This window comes from Ostrinia furnacalis, unplaced genomic scaffold (genome assembly GCF_004193835.3).
Source record: "Ostrinia furnacalis isolate ACB-3 unplaced genomic scaffold, ASM419383v2 OfSCF0629, whole genome shotgun sequence".
NCBI classification, from domain to species: Eukaryota; Metazoa; Arthropoda; class Insecta; order Lepidoptera; family Crambidae; genus Ostrinia; species Ostrinia furnacalis.
The window spans coordinates 312,933-335,405 of NW_021130868.1; the positions used below are offsets into that span (position 1 = coordinate 312,933).

The window sequence follows — 22,473 nt, forward strand, 5'->3', positions numbered from 1 at the left end:
GTAGCCTATTTTTACTTAAGAAGATAGGATTAGACAACTGAAAGATACATTCGGATTGTAAATAAAATTAGTTCGACGATGAAACCAATGCGAAAAAAGCTCAAAAGTTCGGCGGTCGAATTAAGAACAAAAGTCACTAATTCGACAATCGAACTAATGAATCGAAGTACTTAGTGAGAAAATGTCTACATACAAATAGGCAGAAGAACAAAGTTTCTAAGCACCGCCCCGCAGTTTAGCTCGGGTCATGCACGTGGATGGTCACGTGACAATCGTGCTCGGCCAAAATGTGCGTACCGATTACACCCATACAAATGGGCGGTGTTCTTCCTCATTTCCATGGTTCATATTTGGCAAATAGTACGTTGGGGATTTAGAAAATATGCACTGTATTTTCAGTACTATTTTCAGGAGTGCTAAGCTTATTGAAAATTGATTCACCTAGAGGCAAATTTTGACATCTCTATCTCCTGTATATTTAAAAAAAAAAAATTCACTCGCGAAAAATTTTTAACACGTCAAAAAGAATTTATCAGCAAGTTTACTTACATAAGGGCATAATTAATATTCTTAAAGAAACCTTTGTTCTTGTAAAGTTATAAAATACACAATGTTATTTTGAAAACAAAAAATAGGAAGTGTATTTGACATAGGCCGATTATTATTACAATATTGTAAATACCCATTTTTCGTTTTTTTTTGTCGCTACAAGTGTTTTATGTACTGTAGCTAGTTTTAAAATAAGAATTGTAGAAGCCATTTATTATGTCATATACCAGCATCTTAAGCCGGGTCCAGACAAGTAGCAGATAGTCTATTATAATCCAGTAATAGAGTCTATTATACAACCAAACACGCGAATTCTGTCAAATGCCAAACTTGGTAATATTGAAAAACATAATCCTCTTTCTGGCGCAGTCGGGTAATAAATAATAAACACAAAAGTTGAACCTTATGGCTCTATAATTAAAAATGACTGAGAAAAGTTGAACTGAGTGCGTTCTCTCATTCATTATGTATGGACACAAACATTGTTTCAAGTATTACCTATTTACTCAAGTTTTTGTATTTTTATATTCTCGTAATGTAAGTATACGTGCCTCTTACATAGTAAAAAGTCAGTTACTGGCGTCATAATTTATCTTTTTTGTTTCTAGAGGTTTAGTTTTCTTGCAAAATGTACTGATGGAAATATCTTTTTCTGTCGCTAACAGGTCATTATTAATTATAATTGTACTTTTATCAGTTACTGCCCATATTCATTCGGTCAAAAATTTGTGGTTTATTTGGATAAATCCACAGGAAAACTCAAACCGTGCAATTGACTTCAATACAATGTACATCTCAAATAATTGCCTTTTATAGAATAAAGTTTACCTACTAATTTGAAACGCATTTTGTACTCGTAGTACAAGGAAAACCCATGACTAAGATGTCCCATTTTTGGAAACGATAACCTAAATGATGTTAATGTGTATTTTTTTTAATAAAAAAATCCACTTTTTATAAAGAATACAGCACACATTTTAGGGAACAAAAATGCGGGATAATTAAATAGTATGAGAACTATTCAAAAATGCACGCACTAATCCTATGAGTTTTGCATACATTTGTCCGTACATTTTTTCCCCACCGCGGACAATAAGTAATTTAACCTGTGTGGGACAGGGATACATGGGGATCAAAACTGGTCTTTGCTTTCGCTTATTTGGGTCAAGGAGTACCTATTTCTTACAACAAAACCCCACGATCCGGTTGTAGCATTATTTTTGATCGCCCTACGCGGAATCGTTGAATTTTTCAAGTTTATTTGTCCCTTTTTATAGTTCCTGGTACAAGCGCGATGGGGATATGTTCAAGGAAATTGAGATGACCATTAGTTGTAAATCCGAGGTAATTTGCTCGAAAGGTCTGCCCTTTTAAGAGATTCATTTGGACATAATACGACGGCAAATAGGTCTTGATCCTTGGATAATATTCTTATTAGAAAGACATTAAGTAAGAGAATTAGGGATAAGCTTTATTTTCCGCCAAATTACCCATATTTCACTTAAAATTTTAAGTTACACATTATTGAAATCAGTGTATTTATTTGCTTAATACAAATTGTAGTTTTTCTACAATATGTATTGTTGTGTAATTGTAAAAAGTGAGCTTCACATTAGTAAGATTTATTAAAAGTGCCAACTTTAACAAAGAAAAACACCTGAAATGTACAAACGTTTGCAAGCGAGAACAAGTTTTGAACGACTTTAAAACTTATTTCTAGCCAGTGATAAATTGACTCTGAAAGCACATGAAAGTTCGATGACATCTTTAAACTCGATATTAAGGATCTTGTACTTAGTTATAGTAGAAAATGAAGTGATCAAGAGATTACTTCAATTAAATAACATTATGTAACCTACGAAAGTTGTCATCCACGAATCTGGTTAATTTTAAACTAGTTCTAATGCACGCCTTTAAAACATTTTATGACCGACACTTTATTTCTAGTTGACCATTAATTATGAGGCTAAATCACTTCCAAATGATTATGTAATGCATGCCACCGTCCTTGTTTTAGTTATTTGATATAATTAAAAGCAATTTATTGTACTGAAATCGTACCGGAAATTATTATTTCAAAATAGTTTTTTGTCGAAACCGTTTGTGACACTCGTCCTAAAGATTTGCATCTCGGTAGTTAATATTATGATGTTTAATAGTTACAAGTAAGTTCTAAACAAAAACGAAAACAAATTTGTTTTTCAAATTGTAAACAATCCTCGTCCAAAGTTCAAAGATGTAGCTTACATTCTTTTCAGTATAGCTCTGTGGTTAGCATTTGGAACGAAAAAAGAATACAATCATAAATAGTCTCTGTACGCATCATACGCTTTTTAAGATAGCGCTAGAATACAGTTCTTCTATTTACGTAGATTCAATATTATCATCTCTTGGCTTGCTGATTCATACGTCTGGTTATTAACCTCAGAATTTCAGCTCGTGTTTGCTTCCAAAGTTTGAAACTAGGTATTCTAGTCATCCATTGTTATACATTATGCAAAACGCAGCTGTTTTTTGCATTCTGCTAATGTATTCGTGTTAATACAGAAAAAGACAGAGATCTAATAATAATAATTTAAAATTAGGTACCCGTACGTGCTAGGAATATTTTTGAAATACATAAATTATGCACTTAAAATAATATAAATCATTCCACACACATAATGAATTTGTTACTTACAAAATACTACACAAAGCCCTACATGTAATAAAGCAAAGCAATGGGAAAATGTTTTAAAATTCATCAAGTTGCATTACTTTGTTATGATGCCCATTTTAGGTCATCAAATAGTCATTGTCAAAAACGCAGCGACTGCGCAGATACCGTTATATAAGCGGCATGAATGGAGCGTTTTCGTGGTGCAGCGTAGTGAAAGGCAGCATACTGTACATACAGCCGCGACTAACAAAAACATTTAAGTATCATTCGATTTTACATCTTATTCCATCAATATAAGACCCCTGTTTCGTAGATGATTCGTTCGCGCTTGTACGGTGCGCGTGCGTGCATTCGGTCGTGGATTCACGGTCGCGTTGTGAGTTGAGGCCATGTCTTTTTGTACACACGGAAGTTTAGTTTTAAATGTCATATGACATTAATTTCTAAACCACGATCAATTAGAGTAGTGTTTACACTTTGCTTTACTACAACTTTGTGTAATACAATGTTGTTTTTACTTGTTACTTTATTCATGTAAAATCGTTCATCTTCATGAGAGAGGTCAACACATTTTTTAAATATTATTTTGATAGACCAAGTATCAAAATTGTTTATGTTTACTATAACCAAACCAATGTATAAAATGACAGTTGTAGAAATGCATAATAGTTTTCCAACTTACGTAAACGACATAATTTGAAGAGATTTGACTTCTGAACTAGAAACAAACCTGACAATACAGTAGCGCCGATGAATAGGTACCAGTAATTCTTTCAAATACGCATTCATCCCAGAACGCACAAAGGTGGTTATACACTAGTAGTTAATTGTCACAAGCTTCAGTGTAAAAGTTATCTATCGTGCATTTATGTGTCATATTTTTAAGAATAGCAGCTACTCTTTATTTCTGTTACGTGCACCGGGACGCATTCAAATGAAGTTACAAATTGCATTGGAATTCGTGTACAATTTCCTGTGCGAACTAAGAGTCTTACAAAAATATTGCAGTCGCCGTTTGCATTCTTGTATTCACAGCTTTACCAACGCAGTGCAACCTTACAACTTTCTATTTTGACTAAAATAATGACTCTATTTGTCACTAACAATGAATGATAGATGTCTTACACTGAACCGTCCCAGCTCCAACATTGTCAGGAGGGCGCTACTACCAATACCGGATTATTAGTTCCGATTTTTGCCACGTTGTACAACCATAAAATTATGACATTTTGATTTTTGCTACTTGACGTTTCAAAATAGCTTGACTATACAAAAATATTGGGCATCGTTTGCATTCGTGTGTTTCCAGCTTTACTAACGCACACGCACTGCAACCTCTTGCAACTTTCTATTTTGACGGGCCCCAACCTGCGTGGCAACTGGCACGTTTCTTCTATTAGAAAATAGTTGCAGTAGAAAGTTTTTTTGGCTTGCATTGTTATGCCTCTTGCAATCGTAGCTGTCGTAAATAATTAATTTGACTGTTGTATTTTAGATTTCATACTCCGATCGCATGAATTACATTTTACAATCTTGAACCAGGAATGTGCTGACAAACTTTAACTAAAATAAAACCTTTGTTACTCTAGCAAAACAAAACACTGCCACGTTTTTTGTTCCTGATCTTTCGCAACACACTTCTTCCATTTACTCGAAATAAATCAAGTTTTTTAAACTATACATTGACCTATTTGATTAATACTTTTGCACAAATATTTCAAAACGCACCTTCCGCGTCGCCTTGGCGCTTTGTCTACGAAACTTGGCAATTACCCAAAAGTCTGGAGCAAAAATCACTAACACAAATCCGTCCGATTGCTCATGCAATCGAGAGCCCTTGCAGGCACAAGTTTAGCATCTGCTATCGGTGACTTGGGTGCGATTCGCGTGGGATTTTTCCACACAAGTACTTCTGAAATCAACGGATCATTAGATTCTTTGATATGCGATTTGCAACCGTCTGTCCTTAATCTGTATGCAGGAGGTACATTTGAAATGCGAGTTTGCAAGATGACGAAGTAAAGTCAAAGTTCTGTTTTTGAAATTGCACAACATTTACTTAAACGATGAGTAACCTCTGCGAGAGTCCGAATCCATTAGTGCATTCACAAGAATTCAATCCAAATTGATACATTGTGAACTAAAACATAATCAATATCAAATGGTCACTTAAAATAGAAAAATAGGGCCAATCTGCTATTTTAACCAAAACGACCAATACACCATTTTATAAAAATCATAACATTTAGGTCCAAGCTCTGCTTAATAAATAAACCTACAGTCAAAAGACCCATGCGTAAATTTCCAAAAACCGTAACATTCCAAACAATTATTCCACGTCTTAGTCCCTGTATCCAAAAACCCAAAACTATCCGATACAGATCGACTTATCTCAACGTGCAGCAGCGCGAAACGACTGCACTTAGATAAGCGGGAGAATTTAGAAAACCCGTTTGCTCGCAGTGCGTCGGTTTCAACAGCGGGTTACGTAACCGCCGAATCTACGCACTGCGCATCGGTCATTCGGCCCCGCCTGTCTTTCGCAACTGTAACCGCAGTATGCATTTTCTATGCTGGCTGGCCACAGCGTAGTAGGACAGTATGTGAGGCGAACAGTGGCAAAGTCGCGGCAGTGTTATAAACAGAAGTTACTAATCTATGCCTTCGATTCCTAGAATTGATGAATTCCTAGATGAAAATATGTCTAGAATTCAAATATGTCAAATACTTTAAAAAATAATATGGGTTAGGCATATTACCTATTTGGAAAAATTGAAAATGCTGAATACAACGCCGTAATGTCTCGTCTCGTAGCTACGAACTACGAAAAAAGAGAAAATTGAATATCGGTACATTAACAAACCAAATACACCGCTAACTAACAAAAAAGTGGAAGCTCTAAACACTTTGTGCAAAGATTAGCTTCTACCCATTTTTGCACTGTGCCACTATCATTTGAATTTTGTCGTCAATGTAAGAGTCACGAGGCGACCCAGATTCCGCTTGCTCTACGCCTCTCGCGTTATACCAATACGTTAAATGCACAAACTCCGCTTTTCTCACGTAAAGCACTCGGATTCATACCACTTTTGAAGATCGGAGAGTGTAAATACAGCTGGAATACGCCAACGTAATTTGGACCTTTACGCTTGGGCTTTTGTGTGAATAAGGGCTAGATTGGTCTGCGCTATATCTATGTGTTTTTTTGCAGGGATGATCTCTTAGATATAAGCCCAAAGTTTGGTTTAGGTGCTAATAATGGAAGATCGCGGTTGGTACAAGGGAATACGAACGTTATTGCGTTGGGATGAACTACCTAAACATGAAAGTCATCTTTAAGGTTATTGTTTTTCTTAGACGGGTCATGGTGGTTTGTTTGGTTGTAAACTTTTTGCCTGAATAGTCCATTTAAAAGCATTGTTTTCATTTGTAAACAGGTGGTGCGTTTTATTAATACTATTGTTATCATAATACAATCTTATTTGTATGTTATAACAGTTCTTTGAAAGATTTGGCACGCACTAATCAATGGAGATAAGAATTCTTCAAGATAGCTAATGTATTTCCTAGTATTTCGTAGCTCAATGACTAAGTAATTGAGGTAAATGCAGTTGAAAAATATTGTACATACCTACATAAACTATATTTTGAATAACACATAGACATCTTTTCATCAATGTAAAATAAAACAGGCCTAAACTACTTTATTGTAGCATGAAATACGGCGCTTATTCTACCTTTATCTGAAAACTAGGAAGTTAAATTATATCTTATCGTAAAACAATTCCACGAAACTGACACTGAGTATGTGTGTATAATATGTATCTATCTGCATAAACACTTGTCTTCTAAAAAAGTTATTTTAAAACGCATTGAAAAATATTCATACAAGTGAACGTTTTACTAAATCCATTGTCATGGCGCAGTTACACTATGCAGGAAATTGATCGAACAGAAGTGCGAGCACACATACCGAAGTATGGGCGACGCACGGCGAAACTAACTGAAATGCATGTTTACACTATCTCGATCAATTTCCCGCATGGTGTAACTGCGCCATCAGTGTAGCAAACGCGACTCTACGTAGAGCCAATGCTCGTAGCATGCGTAGTGATTTTAAGGCTACAGCGAACGCACAACCCGAGCGATTTTGGACTTTATTTTTGAAAGCATTAGAGTTAAGTAACAGGTGCTTGGGGGGGAGATGGGAATCAGTGAATGTGCAATGCCGGTCGATGCAAGCCTTTGTTTCGGCACCGTTAGATGCTTGTACTTTGGATAGTTATACGATCGTTACAATTTCTTTGACCTTTTTAGAAATAATTATTAAAGTATGTTGGAAGTGGCCTCGTAATGATCTGACATGCATAGGTAGCAATCAGTAAGTATGAGCTTGTATCCAAGCAAATTAAATTCTAAAGATTGTGTAATTAGTGTATGGTGTGTGTGATAAAACTAATTTACACGTATTGACTAAAACACGCGCCATTTCCACTTCTACTTTAACTTTTAGTCTACATGTCTGGTGTGACATTTCAAAGGATTACCTAACGATAGGTTTAGGTACCTTTGAAATCCTTTAAATTACAAACCGGTGTCCGAATCCATACGCATTAAAATTTTGTCAGTCAAAATGGCCGCCGCTTTCATCATAATGATCATTATGTAGTATGTGCGTAGCCACTTTCCCATCTCGATTTCCACCGTTGCAGAGTGACCGTTGCGGCACTTTGCGCAACTCGGTGCAAGCCCCCCCTCCCCCATTCCCTCCCCCGCTCGACTACGCCTGCGCGCCTACTGCACCCCGGAACCAGGTCGCAGCCGAAATTCCACACTGCCCAGCCTAACTAGACCTACCCCTCGCCCCGCGATCGCCTTCAATCACCGTCCATCGACTGGGTCGACGCAGCTCAGCTTACGCCAGCCCAGATATACCTGCATATGCAAATACAGTTAGCCTGTAACGGTCGGGATCTAATCGATAAGGTATCGACGCGATGCAGTTGCACCCACCGCCCATTGCAGATGCGTAGCTGCCCCGGTGAGGGACTGCGTTCTGTGCTCTTCTGCATTAATTTGCATAATCGGTTATATCGCGCGTGATTGATAGCATCATGAGATCAACGCGACATATCTTCCGCGACCCGCGACAGAAGAGAGGGTATAATTTTTTATAATATCGATGTTGTAAACCTTTTGTTCTTTAGTTGTACCTACTGTCTTGTACCTACTATTTTGTCTTAGTAGAACTTTCTCCGCATCTGTTGCATCCTGTGAATGTTCTGTATGTTTTCTTAAAATTAGGGCTTTGTATTTGCAAAACTACTCTATGTCTAGTTTTCTTATCTTTATTGTCATTGTCTGAAATTAATGTTTCTTATATGATAACGAAAGATCAATCTTTTTGTGTAGTTTGTGAATAAAACTTTTTGTCTAAAGTAGGTAATGCATTTTTAATGTTTAATACTTTTATTGTTAGTAAAATCAAAGTGCTTATAATCAAGGTGTATTAGTACATCAAATAAGGATGGTTCCAAAATTCCATTTTGAAAATTCAAAATGTGAACGCATGACGTCATTACCCACTAACCCACCCCCGCCCTCTATCTGTCCCCCTCTTGCGTATGACGCTTTCCTATTCCATAGGCACTATCGATTGGTAGTAGATGCAACCAGATATAGGTAGCTCGTATGCATGTGCGTGTGGGTGTAAGTACTTCGCGTTACGTAACACAGATTTGGAGGTAGCTACGGTCCCTGCGACTGAATCGAACGATTTGAAGATTGCGCGCCGTTATGATAGTGCGATGATACGTTTTAAAAACGCAGATAGAGTTAGTTTTTCCGAATACAGACCCAGAATTGAAAGTTAAGCCTTTAATTGCAAGTCTAAACGGGAATTTGATATTGTAAAGAGAACAGAAACAATTTAAAAATCGTATCAAATTGATGCTACCTACAAGGCAGAGATTCAAGACGGATTCAGGCGTCAATTTGAGTTTCATTCGAATATTTCACTAATTGGGTAGTTTAAGAGCCATATAGTTAACTTAATAGTTAGCTTAATAGGTACGAGTATAAAGGCTTAGGCTTTTTAGTAGTCTATACTAATATAGGCCATTTAATACAGCACACTGCAATCAATACCACCTTAAAGATTTTTCACCACAGTTAGTATCAACGATTTCCGCGCACATGTCGTTTCCCGCCGTGGGAAAGCCACCATTGGCCGAACGCATTACGTATTCATGGGACAGTTCCGTGCTGAGGTGGTCGATGATCGACTGTCCACCCGACCTTGGTGGTTCACTAGCTAACCACCTTTATTGTGCCCTCGGTGTATTCGTTTGAAAGTAATAGCTTGGCTTGTTAATTACTTTTTCTGGAAGTATAGGCAATGTAATATGGCTAGTGACCTGTGATATTTCACTAGTTCAAGTTTTCCCTAAGCGGAAGGACATCAATGAAACGTAAACGTAATTTTTTGAATTACATTCGTTATTATCAAAATTTTGTGGTGGCTTAGTACTGAATTAAGTTTGATGGACTCCAAAAAGGGAGAAAGATTATTTTTATCTTCGATAGTGGAGCTATTTTAATAAGTTGCAATGTTATTGTACAAATAACGGCAAATCAAGTGACTTTACAACCATTTATAGTTTGATATGTTAACGACTGTACGTACAGTCAACTTACAATAGTTCGTGACATCCAAAGTACCCAATAAGTTGATAACACAAACTTATTTCAATGAGGGTTTTCACGAATGAAAGATCCGGTAGATGGCGGGACGTGGATGTGGGGTCTGACTGCTGCGTGATTGGTGGATTTTGACATATCTGTGAATGTCATGTCAAAAATAACCAATCATGCAGCATTTGGACCTCGCGTCTACGTATTGCCATCTGGCGGATTTTTCATTCGCGAAAACCCTCATTGCAACAAAGACGTGTTGCGAACTTTTTTGTATCAGGAGATTTTTTTTTTGGATCCATAAGATTCCGTATGCTTTCCGCATGTCTATGGGGTTCCTCCGTAACTTCGTTTCCGTATTTCCGGTTCTGTGTCGCGGTCTTTCATGTTGGCATCACGCTTTGGGCGAAAAGGATAGATAGATCTGATAATACATACAACTTTGTAGGAAGTACCCTCGTAGAGCTTTTACGCTCAACTTTGACTTTAATAAGTATGTTTTTTAAAGTCTGCTATGTTTGATTCTGCTAGGTGAAACAAAGACCTCATAAAGGTAGCAGGTGCTGAATGCAGGCCACTACCAACGGGTCAATATAGAAATCATTGGGAGGAGATCTACCTACGTTCCAACAGTGGACGTCCTGTGGCTGAAATAATGATAATGACGTTTATGCTCATACTCGTAGTGGCCATTAAGTACGAGTATGTAAGGTACATTGGAGGAGGCCTTTATCCAGCAGTGGACTTCATTTGGCTGAAACGAACGAACGATGTAAGGTACAATATGTTTTGGGTAATGCAATCACGGATAGCGTTATTACTACTCACAAGCAAGTATTATGCACGTAATGATGCTAATAATATTATGACTATTTGTCAGTCCTTCGTTCGAAGCTAAAATTATAACATTAACTTAATGTAACATCCCAATCTACCGGTACAGTCAATCACATTATTGTTGTGGGTAGACTCGAAGCAAGGCGCCCCATGCATACTCATAATGATATTGTTTTTATAAATGACTTCATCGGTGCGGTCTGTATTACACCCTTTGTTTAGATAGAGGGGATCAAGATACTATAAGAGCACGTGCCATAGTCTTTATCGGTGCTACGAATTGATGTTTTACATACTATTTTTAATAACTTTAGGTGTTAAATGATTAACGCGTAAAAATACGAAAAAAGTTTTTCATGATTCTACAGCGGATATGTAGGATTAAGGACAATTTTAAATCATCAAAAGGTGTTTGGCTAAAACATCTGTAACCCATCAAACCCAAAGCGGTCGCATAAGATCGCGCAACATTTTTTTTATATTGTATCTCAATTCGCGGGGCTTGAAGGGTGAAGCATTTTTGACCAAAATCAAAAGTAAAAAATATGGCTCTTTGTCTTTAATCCCTAACGGCGACACTGTGGTATCTTTTGTACCTCCTTTCTTACGGATAGTGTAAGTAAATCTGAGCGTTTAATTTGAACTAGTGATGTTTGTACAGGGCAGGTATCCGAGGCGGCCCGGGCATGGACTCCCAACAGCAGCAGTACTGCCTGAAATGGAACAGCTTCGGCTCCAACCTGGCCACCTCGTTCGCGAACCTCTGGAACTCGGAGAGTCTCGCAGACGTCACTCTATACTGCGAAGGTAAGACTTTGTACTTCTTTCATTGAACTGCCTTTGTTGTCTACTAGCTGTGCCCCGCGGTGTTACCCGCGGTAAAACGTAGCCTATGTTAGTCCAGGGTGTCAGCTAACTCCATACCAAATTTTGTTAAAATCGCTCCAGCCATATAGACGTGAAGAAGTAACAAACATACACATTACACACTCACCAACTTTCGCCTTTATAATATTAGACTTAGTGTGACTACACTTAGTTGGAGAATCAACTCCTTTACATCTATAGATTGAGCTATCGTGCACAACTCAATGCAATTTAATATGAGCTTTAGGTTTTTATTAGAAAAATAGACTGAAGAATCAAATTCAGGACTGTTCTACACAACGTTATTTTTTAGTGTGGATTTGTATTCTCGAATCTTAGCATTATAATCAGAGAGATGTGTAATGGAACTGCCTTCCAACGCAGCCATGCTGGGTGTTTTGGTTCCATGTCGTTTGATCCACATGAAAGCTCATGAACCGTAGATAACATAAGACACAGCGGACTAAAACTAAACCGATAATCGATTAGAAAGATATTTTTAAGTCGCCTAGCTTGTATTTGAGCGCTGACAAAAGCTTATGGAAGAAGCATTTAGTCCTATAACAACACTGCATAAAAGATATTGTACCGATAAAAATCTCGGTCAAATGAATCACAGCTACACAACTTTACAGCAAACACGAGGGTTCTTCATACAATCGGTACAGTGACCAAGTTCTTTACCTTTATGGAAAACAATTGAAGGGTTATAAAAACGTTTCTGAAAAGATGCAACTTTTTAAAAAAGTTTCGCAGGAAAATACTACTGCCCTTGTACATAAACAATAGAAAGCTCACGTTTGACATTAAAAAACTCACGTTAAAATTCAAAATCAGACATTAAAATTTTTCACAATAACCGTGGCCAAGTTCAAGTTGGTCCTTTCTTACGAGTCCATGAAACATTGTTTGCAGGGCTTCCGAACTTCAAAAAGTTAAAACAACAAAGTCAAGAGCGTTGTTGTTCTCATTATGTAATTGTAACAATTAATTTCCTTGACATTATGTACTGCCAAGGTTTTCATCTCTCCCTTTTTCTGTGCCAGAGTTGTGATTCGTTTGTTTTGTTAATTGTAAATTAAAATAAGTAATCTTAACCTAGCCCACAGGAGTCACAAACGGACATAGTTCCACAGCTGGACATTGGTTCAAAGTTGGCCTATCTACCAATGAACTTAAAAAAAAACTTAGATTTTTTCATACTCACCGTTCCGCATAATTACGCACGCCGTTTTATTTTTAAAAACAAAATTGTACTTTTGAAGATGTAGACTTTTTACGAAACGGAAAAGTATAATTTGGCATTTGGCTACATTCCAAAATGTTGACGGTACCTATATAAAAGTTTCTCGCTCTTGTTTTGATGGTCTATCCCACAGAGTTTTATGGTTCCTCTTATCTATGGCAATTGGATCATAAAATATTATTTTTTTACAAGTTACCTTCATAGATTTTTTTTTAATTTAAGCACCTATTACATTTGTTATTATTATTTTCTATTATTAACTTTATACGTAAGTTCCTCTTCAAAATAATTTTCGTGCAGTTAATTGAAAATGAACCTTAAGGCTTCAAGTTTAAGGATCTATCAATCATTAACGCAGTTGCCAAGCAGGACTCTACGATAATTTATTTACGACTGTGGTATTGATCGCTACCATAGAATGACGTTATTACTAGCGCATTGACACATAAATGGAACGTGACATATGTCAGCTAGGAAACTAAGGTAAATTCAGTGAACTGCTCCTGAATGAAATGTACCTACTACTGCTTTTTCTATTTATTTAAATTAACCGGCAGACAGTGGTGACTGAGTTTGTTGCGGCGCTTCTTCTCAGCACTTGCCAAATGTTGGTCTCGAAGCGCTGGTAGGGTAAAAAGATTATGAGACATGTAGAGGCTCCTTAAGTGCAAAATATTTGACGATTTGTAAGAACTATTTAATAGTCTATACAAATAAAGAAATTTTGACTTTGACTTTGACTTTGACAAAAGTGAAGTATTAAGTTATGATGTAACAAAAATAAACACAACATTGACAATTTATGTTATGATTAAATATCGCGACAGTAGTCAAAACGCATACCCAGTAAAAAAAAAAATAAAGTATTTTTGAAATCAGAGATACTCGTAGGTAAGTTCTAACTCGTAAATTCCAGGCAAACTCGCTCGCGTTCCCGCACCGCTCAGTCACTACAGTCAGGCACTTACTAAATGGCTCGAAGTTATGACTGCGATGTTCCCACGATTTGATCATAAAACAACTCTGAAACTGGATTAGGCATTAAAGGTTTCAGCCTACAGGCGATGTGGGTACCTACTAGAAATACATATTTGATTCTTTTTATTATGTCTTATGAGTTTTAAAGGAAAATAAATTGTCAACTTGAACATGGAGGACGGAGTAATAAAAATATACATAAAAACATACATAACATACAGGAAGTAAACAACATTTGAATTAATTTCGGCATTGGCTTAATATAGAATTATCTAATCGCTGCACTTTGAAGAAAACAAGGTTGATATTAAAGAAATACGAAGTTCATCTGATTATAATCACGCCACATAGGTGTTAAATCGCGTACGTGTCACAAATTACAAAGATATGGATATGTTAGTCTAATAATAATAGGTACGGTATTTTCATACAAAGTATAATATTTTGTTTGACAGATCATGAAAAGTATTTCAATTATCCGCGGTGTCCGATCGCCTATTAGGTACTTTAAAAATCCTTGAAAAAGTAAATTTTAAGGAATTTATCTATGTTTGAAAGTTCGAAAAACTTCGTATCTTGTTGTTCATATTATTAAGAAAGAAAAAAATTGTGTACCGAGTTGATAAGCGATAAGGTTACAATCCACAAAATATACAAATGAACTTATACATAATGTAAGAAAACAGTAGTAGTATACCAAAAATTTTCGTAACTCATCTTTTATTTAAACTACTACCTAACTGCGTCACTTATTATTATTCTCTAAAAACAACTTGTGAGTTCAAGTAATATCTGTTTTGCAATATTACCTGCTAGTGGTCATTGAACTGACTGCATCGTGCATGACGAAATGATGTATTTATTTTAGTATACATATAGTTATGAAAAATATTTAACGATTTACCTCTTATTAGTATGGTACAGTTTTTGGTTGAAAACATTCATATTGCGCTTTGCAAAAACATATTTGTTTATTTATTTAGGTTTACAACAGAATACAAATTAGTTTTTATATGAAACTATAGAAGAATATTTACACATTTTTTAGATTTCAGTCTTTACTAAAACTCTACCATTAGTTATGTTCCAGCCGACTGTGTTTGTAGAAGACGCAATATATTAGTATTAGGAGTTCCACCACCCACTGCTTGTCTGTCGCTGCCAAAACTGGCTGCTGCTGTTATGAAACGAATTCAAAACTAGATTCCAACTTAAGCATAAATTCAAGTCAATGTCTATGACAAGTTTCTGTTGGAAACTTCTCATGTTGTATTGTCCTGAACTGTTGGTAGAGCATGCTGTATTGGGGAGTATAATAAGTCAGACTCTAGCATGAGGCTGGTTTTAGTGTCACGCGGACCGTCCGTTGCGGACCCGCTCCGCACGGCCAATCTGTATGAACTTCTAGGGAGCGTTTTAGAGTAATGCGGTCCGGAGGAACCGCTCCGCTCCCTAGCAGTTCATACCGATCGGCTGTGCAGAGCGAGGCTCCGTTTCATCGGGCTCCGGTGGACACCGTCGGGTATTAGTGGCGGGCATGTCATCATGATGATGATGATGATCCATCCGACCGATTTCGGCCATGGCGACCACTCCGACTCCTAGCTGTCTTGACGGCGATGGTGTGCCCGAAGATGGCTTACGTAGCCGATCTTCGCGGCAAACCCCCTCGCACATTGGAGGGCATCTAAGCACGCCGCCAACATAGTTATAGTGAATGGCGGCAGATGGACGGGCCATCAAGTCATCGCGCTTCGCGTCGAGTTCAGTCGTACGCTGCTGTACAATAAAAAGGGCCTAACTCTACATACTAGGTAATAAATAATTTGAATAAGTGTTTTTCCTCAATACGGAAAGAATATCAGTTTCGTAACAGGCGCCACAAATTACATTATCGCCATTTATCAAGCCAATAACAGGCGTAATGTCACGAATGCAGGCGTAGCCTTGAAATTCGCTAAACTGATAAACAGGTCGTTGACTCCGCTGATAAGTTTTGGCACTACTTTTTGAATAACCAAATACGTGATACCTAGGTCTTATCGCTCGATGCTGGGAATGCAATGCGATAAAAATTAAGGCGCATTTGTATCGCGATACATCCGTATTTATAATGCAAATATGTGTTTTTGGATAAGTGCGAATGCGCACAGCTGCGACTGTGAAAAGCAAGAATGTTCAATTGGGTAAAAATTTTTTTGGCAAGTCTGAAGAAAGCCAGTGTTTATGTGAAAAATAGTAACAGGTCACAATTAAAACTACACTTAGTACCTAACTATTAACTAATTAACCTTAACTAATTTTGACACATGGCGTGCAGCATTAAATTCGTACATGTATACCGCAATTGGCTGAGTACACACACACACACTAAACACTTTTCCGTATAAAATATCTAAAACTTCAGCTAATAGTAATATGGTTGTTTTTCCAAGAGGTCCAAAATAAAAGCAAGCCATGGCAAGTTTCTTTTGGGGGCAATCGTGGAACGGAACCATATAAAATCGCCGACCCGAAAGCCTATGGGTTTAGTCACCCCGCGACGCAGCCTGGGTCAATGGGCAAATGGGCATACACTAGATTTATTTTATTTTCCTGCTGTTAGATTGATTATAGCACCAAGTTCTTTATTGCGCCTATATTTTAGGATATTTTGATGTCAAGTAAAACTTTTCTACTCAACATTAGTTTATCTACAATGACGATGTACTTTTAGTTAGAATGAATCAACATTATTTTTACATTATACCTATGTGTGATACCTACTTATGTGTATGTGTCACTTATGAATGCATCTATGAAACAAGTTATAATTAATGTATGTAGGTAAGGACATTATTTGCGAGTGTGAGTACAAAGGTGCTAAGCAAAACTATTCAGATATTTTTCAGAGGGAACTATAAAATTAATTATCTAATCTCAAAACTACAAATGATAAACTGTTCGTCTCAAGTCCATGCCTGAAAACAAAATCGTGAACGCAAAAACGGGGATCTGTTGATATGTTCGGGAGAGTCAATGGTCGCATCATGTAATTTTAATAAAACTTACATGACTTTTTAATATATAATAATAATATGAAGTTCTTTGTGTTCTATTTCTGTCATGACCAACAATAACTGGGACGTGTCATTCATAAAATAAATTATGTATTCTAAACTAATCACATCAATTTCCTAGGCTCAAACCAAGCAGAGCATGCAAATAGTGACTAGCTAACGGACCATAATGACTAAATAGGTACAAAGATGCACTAAAAATAAATAGTCTCAGGATTATGATTGCTCGTGTCACAGTAACGTTTTGTTACTTATGGGGTTCGAATCTACAACCCCAGTTGAGTTGTCTTGATGTCACTCTAATGCAGTTAATTTACCTTTAATAATCACAGCGATGACGTCATCATTACAGGAAAACTATTTAACGCAACTTAATGACGTTCGATTGTTACCAAGCCTCCGTTACACGTGTCGTGAAATTCTTGCATTATCAAAAACACGCAGTTATCACAACGTTTTGGCCAAAACATATGACGAGTTGCATATTTATCGCTTGAACCCGAAGGCCGTGGTTTGCGGTTTAATTCATGCGCTGAGATAAAGTTAATTAATTCAATTAGTTAAATGTTTAATCGGTCGGAGTTAACATTTCGCTTGGAAAGTCAAGAATGAGATGTCATTGCGCTAGCTAGATAAAAACATCGTTTGACATAAAATTTACCTTGAATTATAATTGAGTGCATTAATTAGTTAAAATTATGCAATTAATTATTTTAAAAAACTATTGAACTAATGCTACAGATACGTTTTATATTTCAAGGTTTTTATTATTTTGTGTAACTAATAGGCACACACACAATGCTTAGGTGTTTTATGGGTAACTTTTGTGTTAAAACTTTTCTCAAATTTAGCCTTATTTAATAGCTCACAGACTAACGCTGATTTTCAATGTGAGGCCTTACAGAATCCACGGGCGAGGTTTCTTTCTCATTTGATCGAAATCTGAATATTTGTACAAGTCATGTAACACGCACCATTGGTAGAAGCGTCGCAAAAATCTCCGAAATATCTTCACGTCGAAAACATTTTTCACATCATGCACAATACTTTATCATACTTGAACATTTCTTAAACCGTGTACTGAAAGTCATTGAGCACATAACCTAAAACACGTGACCTAGATCGTTACGCAAGCTCAGGTCATATTTTACGCTTTTTCGTCAAGATTTCTAAGGCTTCATGTGCCTTTCGAGGCCTTATCGAGCAAGTGCGCTAGACGCACCGGGCGGAGGGTGGGAGAATTGGGTGGGGAGGTGGAGAAATGGGGTAGTGGGGAAACAGGGTGAAGTGCGGCGCGGGTAACTGAAAATGCGTAGGAAGTTTGCAGCGAAGGCTGTTTTCGGGAGCGCTGTAGTTTTACAATGCATTATCTTTTACCGTCAAAGTTGCTCGCCGGAGTCGTAGGTTCGTGTCGGAAACTTTGAAATGTATTTTAGTGTAAAATTTTATCGGATTTCTTGAAATAACTTCCATAAATGATTACGTATACTGGTAAATAATACCGTAGCGAGAGATTATTAGATTTTTAAACGCATATGCGGTCTAATTTTCTCCGTGCGTTATCTTTATGGCATTGTGACAAATAAAACATTGTAGATAAAATTAAAAGTCAATAATACCAGCCCCGTGAAAATTTTGTAAATTGTTTATAAGGATGTCGATATTTGTTCTTGAGCCGGAAGAGGCTTATCTAAATAAAGTAGTTCGATAAATTTCGATGAGGCACTCGAACTGCGCTAACGATGCTAACGAGCTTATTAATCCGTGAAAATGCGATCTCAATTAAAAACAGATTCGTTACCAATAGCGATGTATATTCTTAGTAGCCTTTGTGTTCTAAGGCAAAGGCATCCTTTGTGATAAACAAATTAGATTAGATTTCGTTAATCTCCTGATTAAGGGTGCATTATTAATTGTCGCGTTCTGAAATGACAGTTTTAAAGAAAAAAATACTACGAAACTTTTTATAATATGTCTTCGCTATTGACAAATTAACATTGGAAACTTTTTTGGCTTATGAATAAACTAAACTTTTTCCTGTAACTATATGTAATATAAAAGCTGTATGTTTCTTTCATTAAATAAATAAATAAATAAAAAGGTGAATTAAGAACTTTACAAATTGCATTCTACACACGAAGGTACTGCTTGTGACCAGGGCTGTAGTAACACAGCCGAAACGTGGAACTTTATAGGCATGTGCTACATAGCAAATGTTGCTTTAAAGACCCGTGCTTCTCTATTTTAAAGGTCATTCCAATCTTGACGATCAGGCCATTATTTTCCAAGAGTCAGTACGTCTCTCCTGCCATCTCATGAACCTGGTGCTTTTGAGGGTGAATCTCATTTTACGGGTCAGCAGACGGAGTTCTCGTTAGGCGCATTTGTGAAGCGTGGCTTAGGCCGCGTTCACGCTAGAGGCATCGTCAGCAACTGTCAGTAAGCTCCAGTTGTCCTTTGAACGATAAAGCAGAATTTTGTGACTGCTGCAGCAAGTTTAAAATGTTACTGATTCTAGCATAAAGTTTATTTTCATTGTCAACGAGGACTCTTGACCTGCATCTCACCTGATGGAAAATGATTAACAGGCCAATGGTGGAAAAGAGCTTTCCATACTCAACTACAGAGGAACTAGTTATCTTACCTCGAACTGCGTCAATACAACAATGCTGTTAACATTTTTTGTTATGGCGACAAACTTATTTATGTAAGGTGGTAGACGTAGATGGCCAGGCGGACTTATTCCAGTTTTCACCATCAATCCCTAAGTCTTTTAAGTGACCCCTTTGGTAACAGAACAGGCATTTTGTTTTCATAGGACTCACTTAAAAAATAGGGATTGATGGTGAAAACAGGCATTAGAATACCAACCAAACTGAGCAGAAAATCTTGTCCCCACTGGGAATCGAACCCCTTTTTTACCGCCGCAACTACATCAAAATAACATTTGTAATTTAACTAATTCTAGCGTAAAGGACTGATCTGATCTTATGTTGGACGTAAAACGGGCTTCACCGGGCTAATCCCCTACGCAAGCAAGGCCAGTGTAGTAAAGTCAGGATCTACAGCTTTGTCGCCAATGAATCCCAACAGTGAAGGTTGAGTTGGGGTAACTACTTATCTTAGGAGCCCCAACCTATTTAATCAGAAGAGTAAATAAGTAATTGCGAGTATAACATCGTTTCGAATGGTAAAGTATAACGCCTGTATTTACAAACAATGCTTTCTTAAGTGAAGTAGCAAATCGAACGCACAGCGTTGAATAGAGCTCTATGGTTGGTTCGTGTGTCACCCTGTGCGTCCACAAACACTGTGAGATCTCATAGTAATGTTTGTCAATACGGGCGTTAGACTCGTATCATTCTTAACTCGTCCTAACAAAGGTCTGCAATGTAGACGTGAAATTCTTGGTAATGCACCTTTTTTGTTTCTGAAACGAATCTATACTAATATTATAAACAAACTCTTGTTTGTTTGTTTATTTATTTCGATTCGAAAAATTATTTCAGTGTTAGATAGCCCATTTATTAAGGAAGGCTTTAGGCCATCACGCTACGAGTAATAGGAGCAGAGAAACAATGAAAAATCCTGTGAAAATGGGTTTTCGCGCGTACGAAGTCGCGGGCACAGCTAGTTGCATAATAATAAGAAAGGTAGTTACTTAATTATTTAGAATCCTTATTATTTTAAACTAATGTTGATGCGCTGTTCCCATAACATGGAGGGCTCTTGCTAGACTCTCTATCAAGTAAGCCAAATATAAAAGAGTAAACTTAATCTATTAATATTTCTTTGTAAAAAACATTGTATTCCATGGTATCATGGTATCACTCGTATTCCAATCGAAACAAGCACAAACGACGTGGGCGGTCGGTGATATATTGTTATAATCATGGATAACTATAACAGTAACATTTTTGGGTATCGTACAATGAATAATTCAATACAAAACTAAAACAACGCGTCTTGGACTTTTTTCCTTGTTCTTGACTTCGGATGTTGTAGGGAGAAAAATGCAAAATTTTGTTTATTTATTTTTTTGTTTTCGTTGCAATCAGTATGTATGAAGAAGAATGTTTGGTTTCGAAAATTATTACGAGATATACAATTATCTGCAGTATAATAATAAGATATAAATAGCAACAATGCTAAAACCACAAATTTATGTAAAGTTGTGTTTTTTACACTTTTTTTTTATTCTAACATAAACCAAGTCGTTCGAAATTGCTAAATACTCACTGAACATGTTAAATTCATACTAATAATTTACTTACCCCGTAAATATCTAGCCAACCGAACAGTGTCACTGTTAGTCATTTGTTCCGTGGTGTTGCCAATACAATAAGAATTTAAGCTACAATGTCACGGCTGTGGGTCAATGTCGTATGACGCTTCCTCATTATTTCACTTCGCGTTTCTTTGCTCGTTTGTTTTGTAATCCACTGTGATGTTCTATTACTCGTACATCTCTATCTGTAAATAAAGTGTATTTAACGTTGTTATTATGCATTATAATTATTTTTGATGTGACTAATATTGTCATCACATAGAATGAATGATATTTGCGGTTAGTTTTCGTATAGATAAGCTTGTTTACAAATAAAATGAACGTATTTAATTAAAATAACTTAAATAAATAAAAAAATACGGCTATTTACCTGTTATGTTAAATGATAACTCGGAATTTGGAAAGCTAATAATAATTTTATTTACTACACTATTAGTTGTAATAAAAACAAACTAACAACACAAAAAATAACCAATTTGTGAATGATGCGCAAAAGTGACAAATCAAACGAGTAACAATAAAGGTCGACCTTCGTAAATGCATATGTCGCGATCCATCGACGACTATTTATAGTGAAACATCACTGACTCTGCGCAAGACCCTTCAATGGATACGTTTGTTTTTCTGCCGCGTTCCCCCTGGCATTGTAGCGAACGGACTATTGAGGAAATTAATGTACACCATAAAGATGTTGTCAGTGTGTTTGTAGGGGTAATCTATGGAAATGTTAATCCTACCTCTCTTTCCCATCAATGAAATTTATAATAGGTTTTATTTAGCCATAGAAAGCTCAGGTTTTCCGGTTTTTTGCCAAGAAATTCTGTCTCACCTAAATGCTCTCTATTAAATTGAATTTCGAGATCACGGATGACTACATAATAAATATAGATACCCTTGTAGTCTACTAGGTTTATAACTCTATCGTTTTTACCACTTTTCTTTCAAAAAAGAGTCTTCTTCCTAGATTTTCTGGAAGAGATCACAAATCGTTTTATTTTTGTGTTATCGCTTAATTTATAGTCTTGCAACATTCTAACTATCAATACCTTTTGTGCACAATTTGAAAGTAATAGAACACGCTATTGTACCGCCATACAATATTGTAATAAACGAAAACATCTTCTGAAATAATAATGGTAATTTCACTTAATTGTTGAAACAATCTTCTATTTTCTGTTACATAATGAACTCTTGTTTCGCCCGAATGCTCCTGAAAATTTAGAATTGAGTAAATATTAATTGTTTCGTGGTGCTAATATAATAAGGCATCTACAGGGTGACGAGAAAAATGGGCAAT

The 22,473-nt window shown here is 36.6% G+C and overlaps 1 protein-coding gene across 3 annotated transcripts in view; it reads left to right on the forward strand.

Annotated features, from left to right (window-relative positions):
- The window catches only part of LOC114366356 (Chronologically inappropriate morphogenesis), a 61,871-nt gene that overhangs the window by 16,265 nt on the left and 23,133 nt on the right, over window positions 1-22,473 (forward strand). For all 3 annotated transcript variants that reach the window (XM_028323218.1, XM_028323216.1, XM_028323217.1), the window contains exon 2: window positions 11,400-11,545. In XM_028323218.1, coding sequence (XP_028179019.1) covers window positions 11,425-11,545 — 121 coding nt within the window. In that variant the 5' untranslated portion in view covers window positions 11,400-11,424. The remainder of the gene's footprint in view (window positions 1-11,399; window positions 11,546-22,473) is intronic.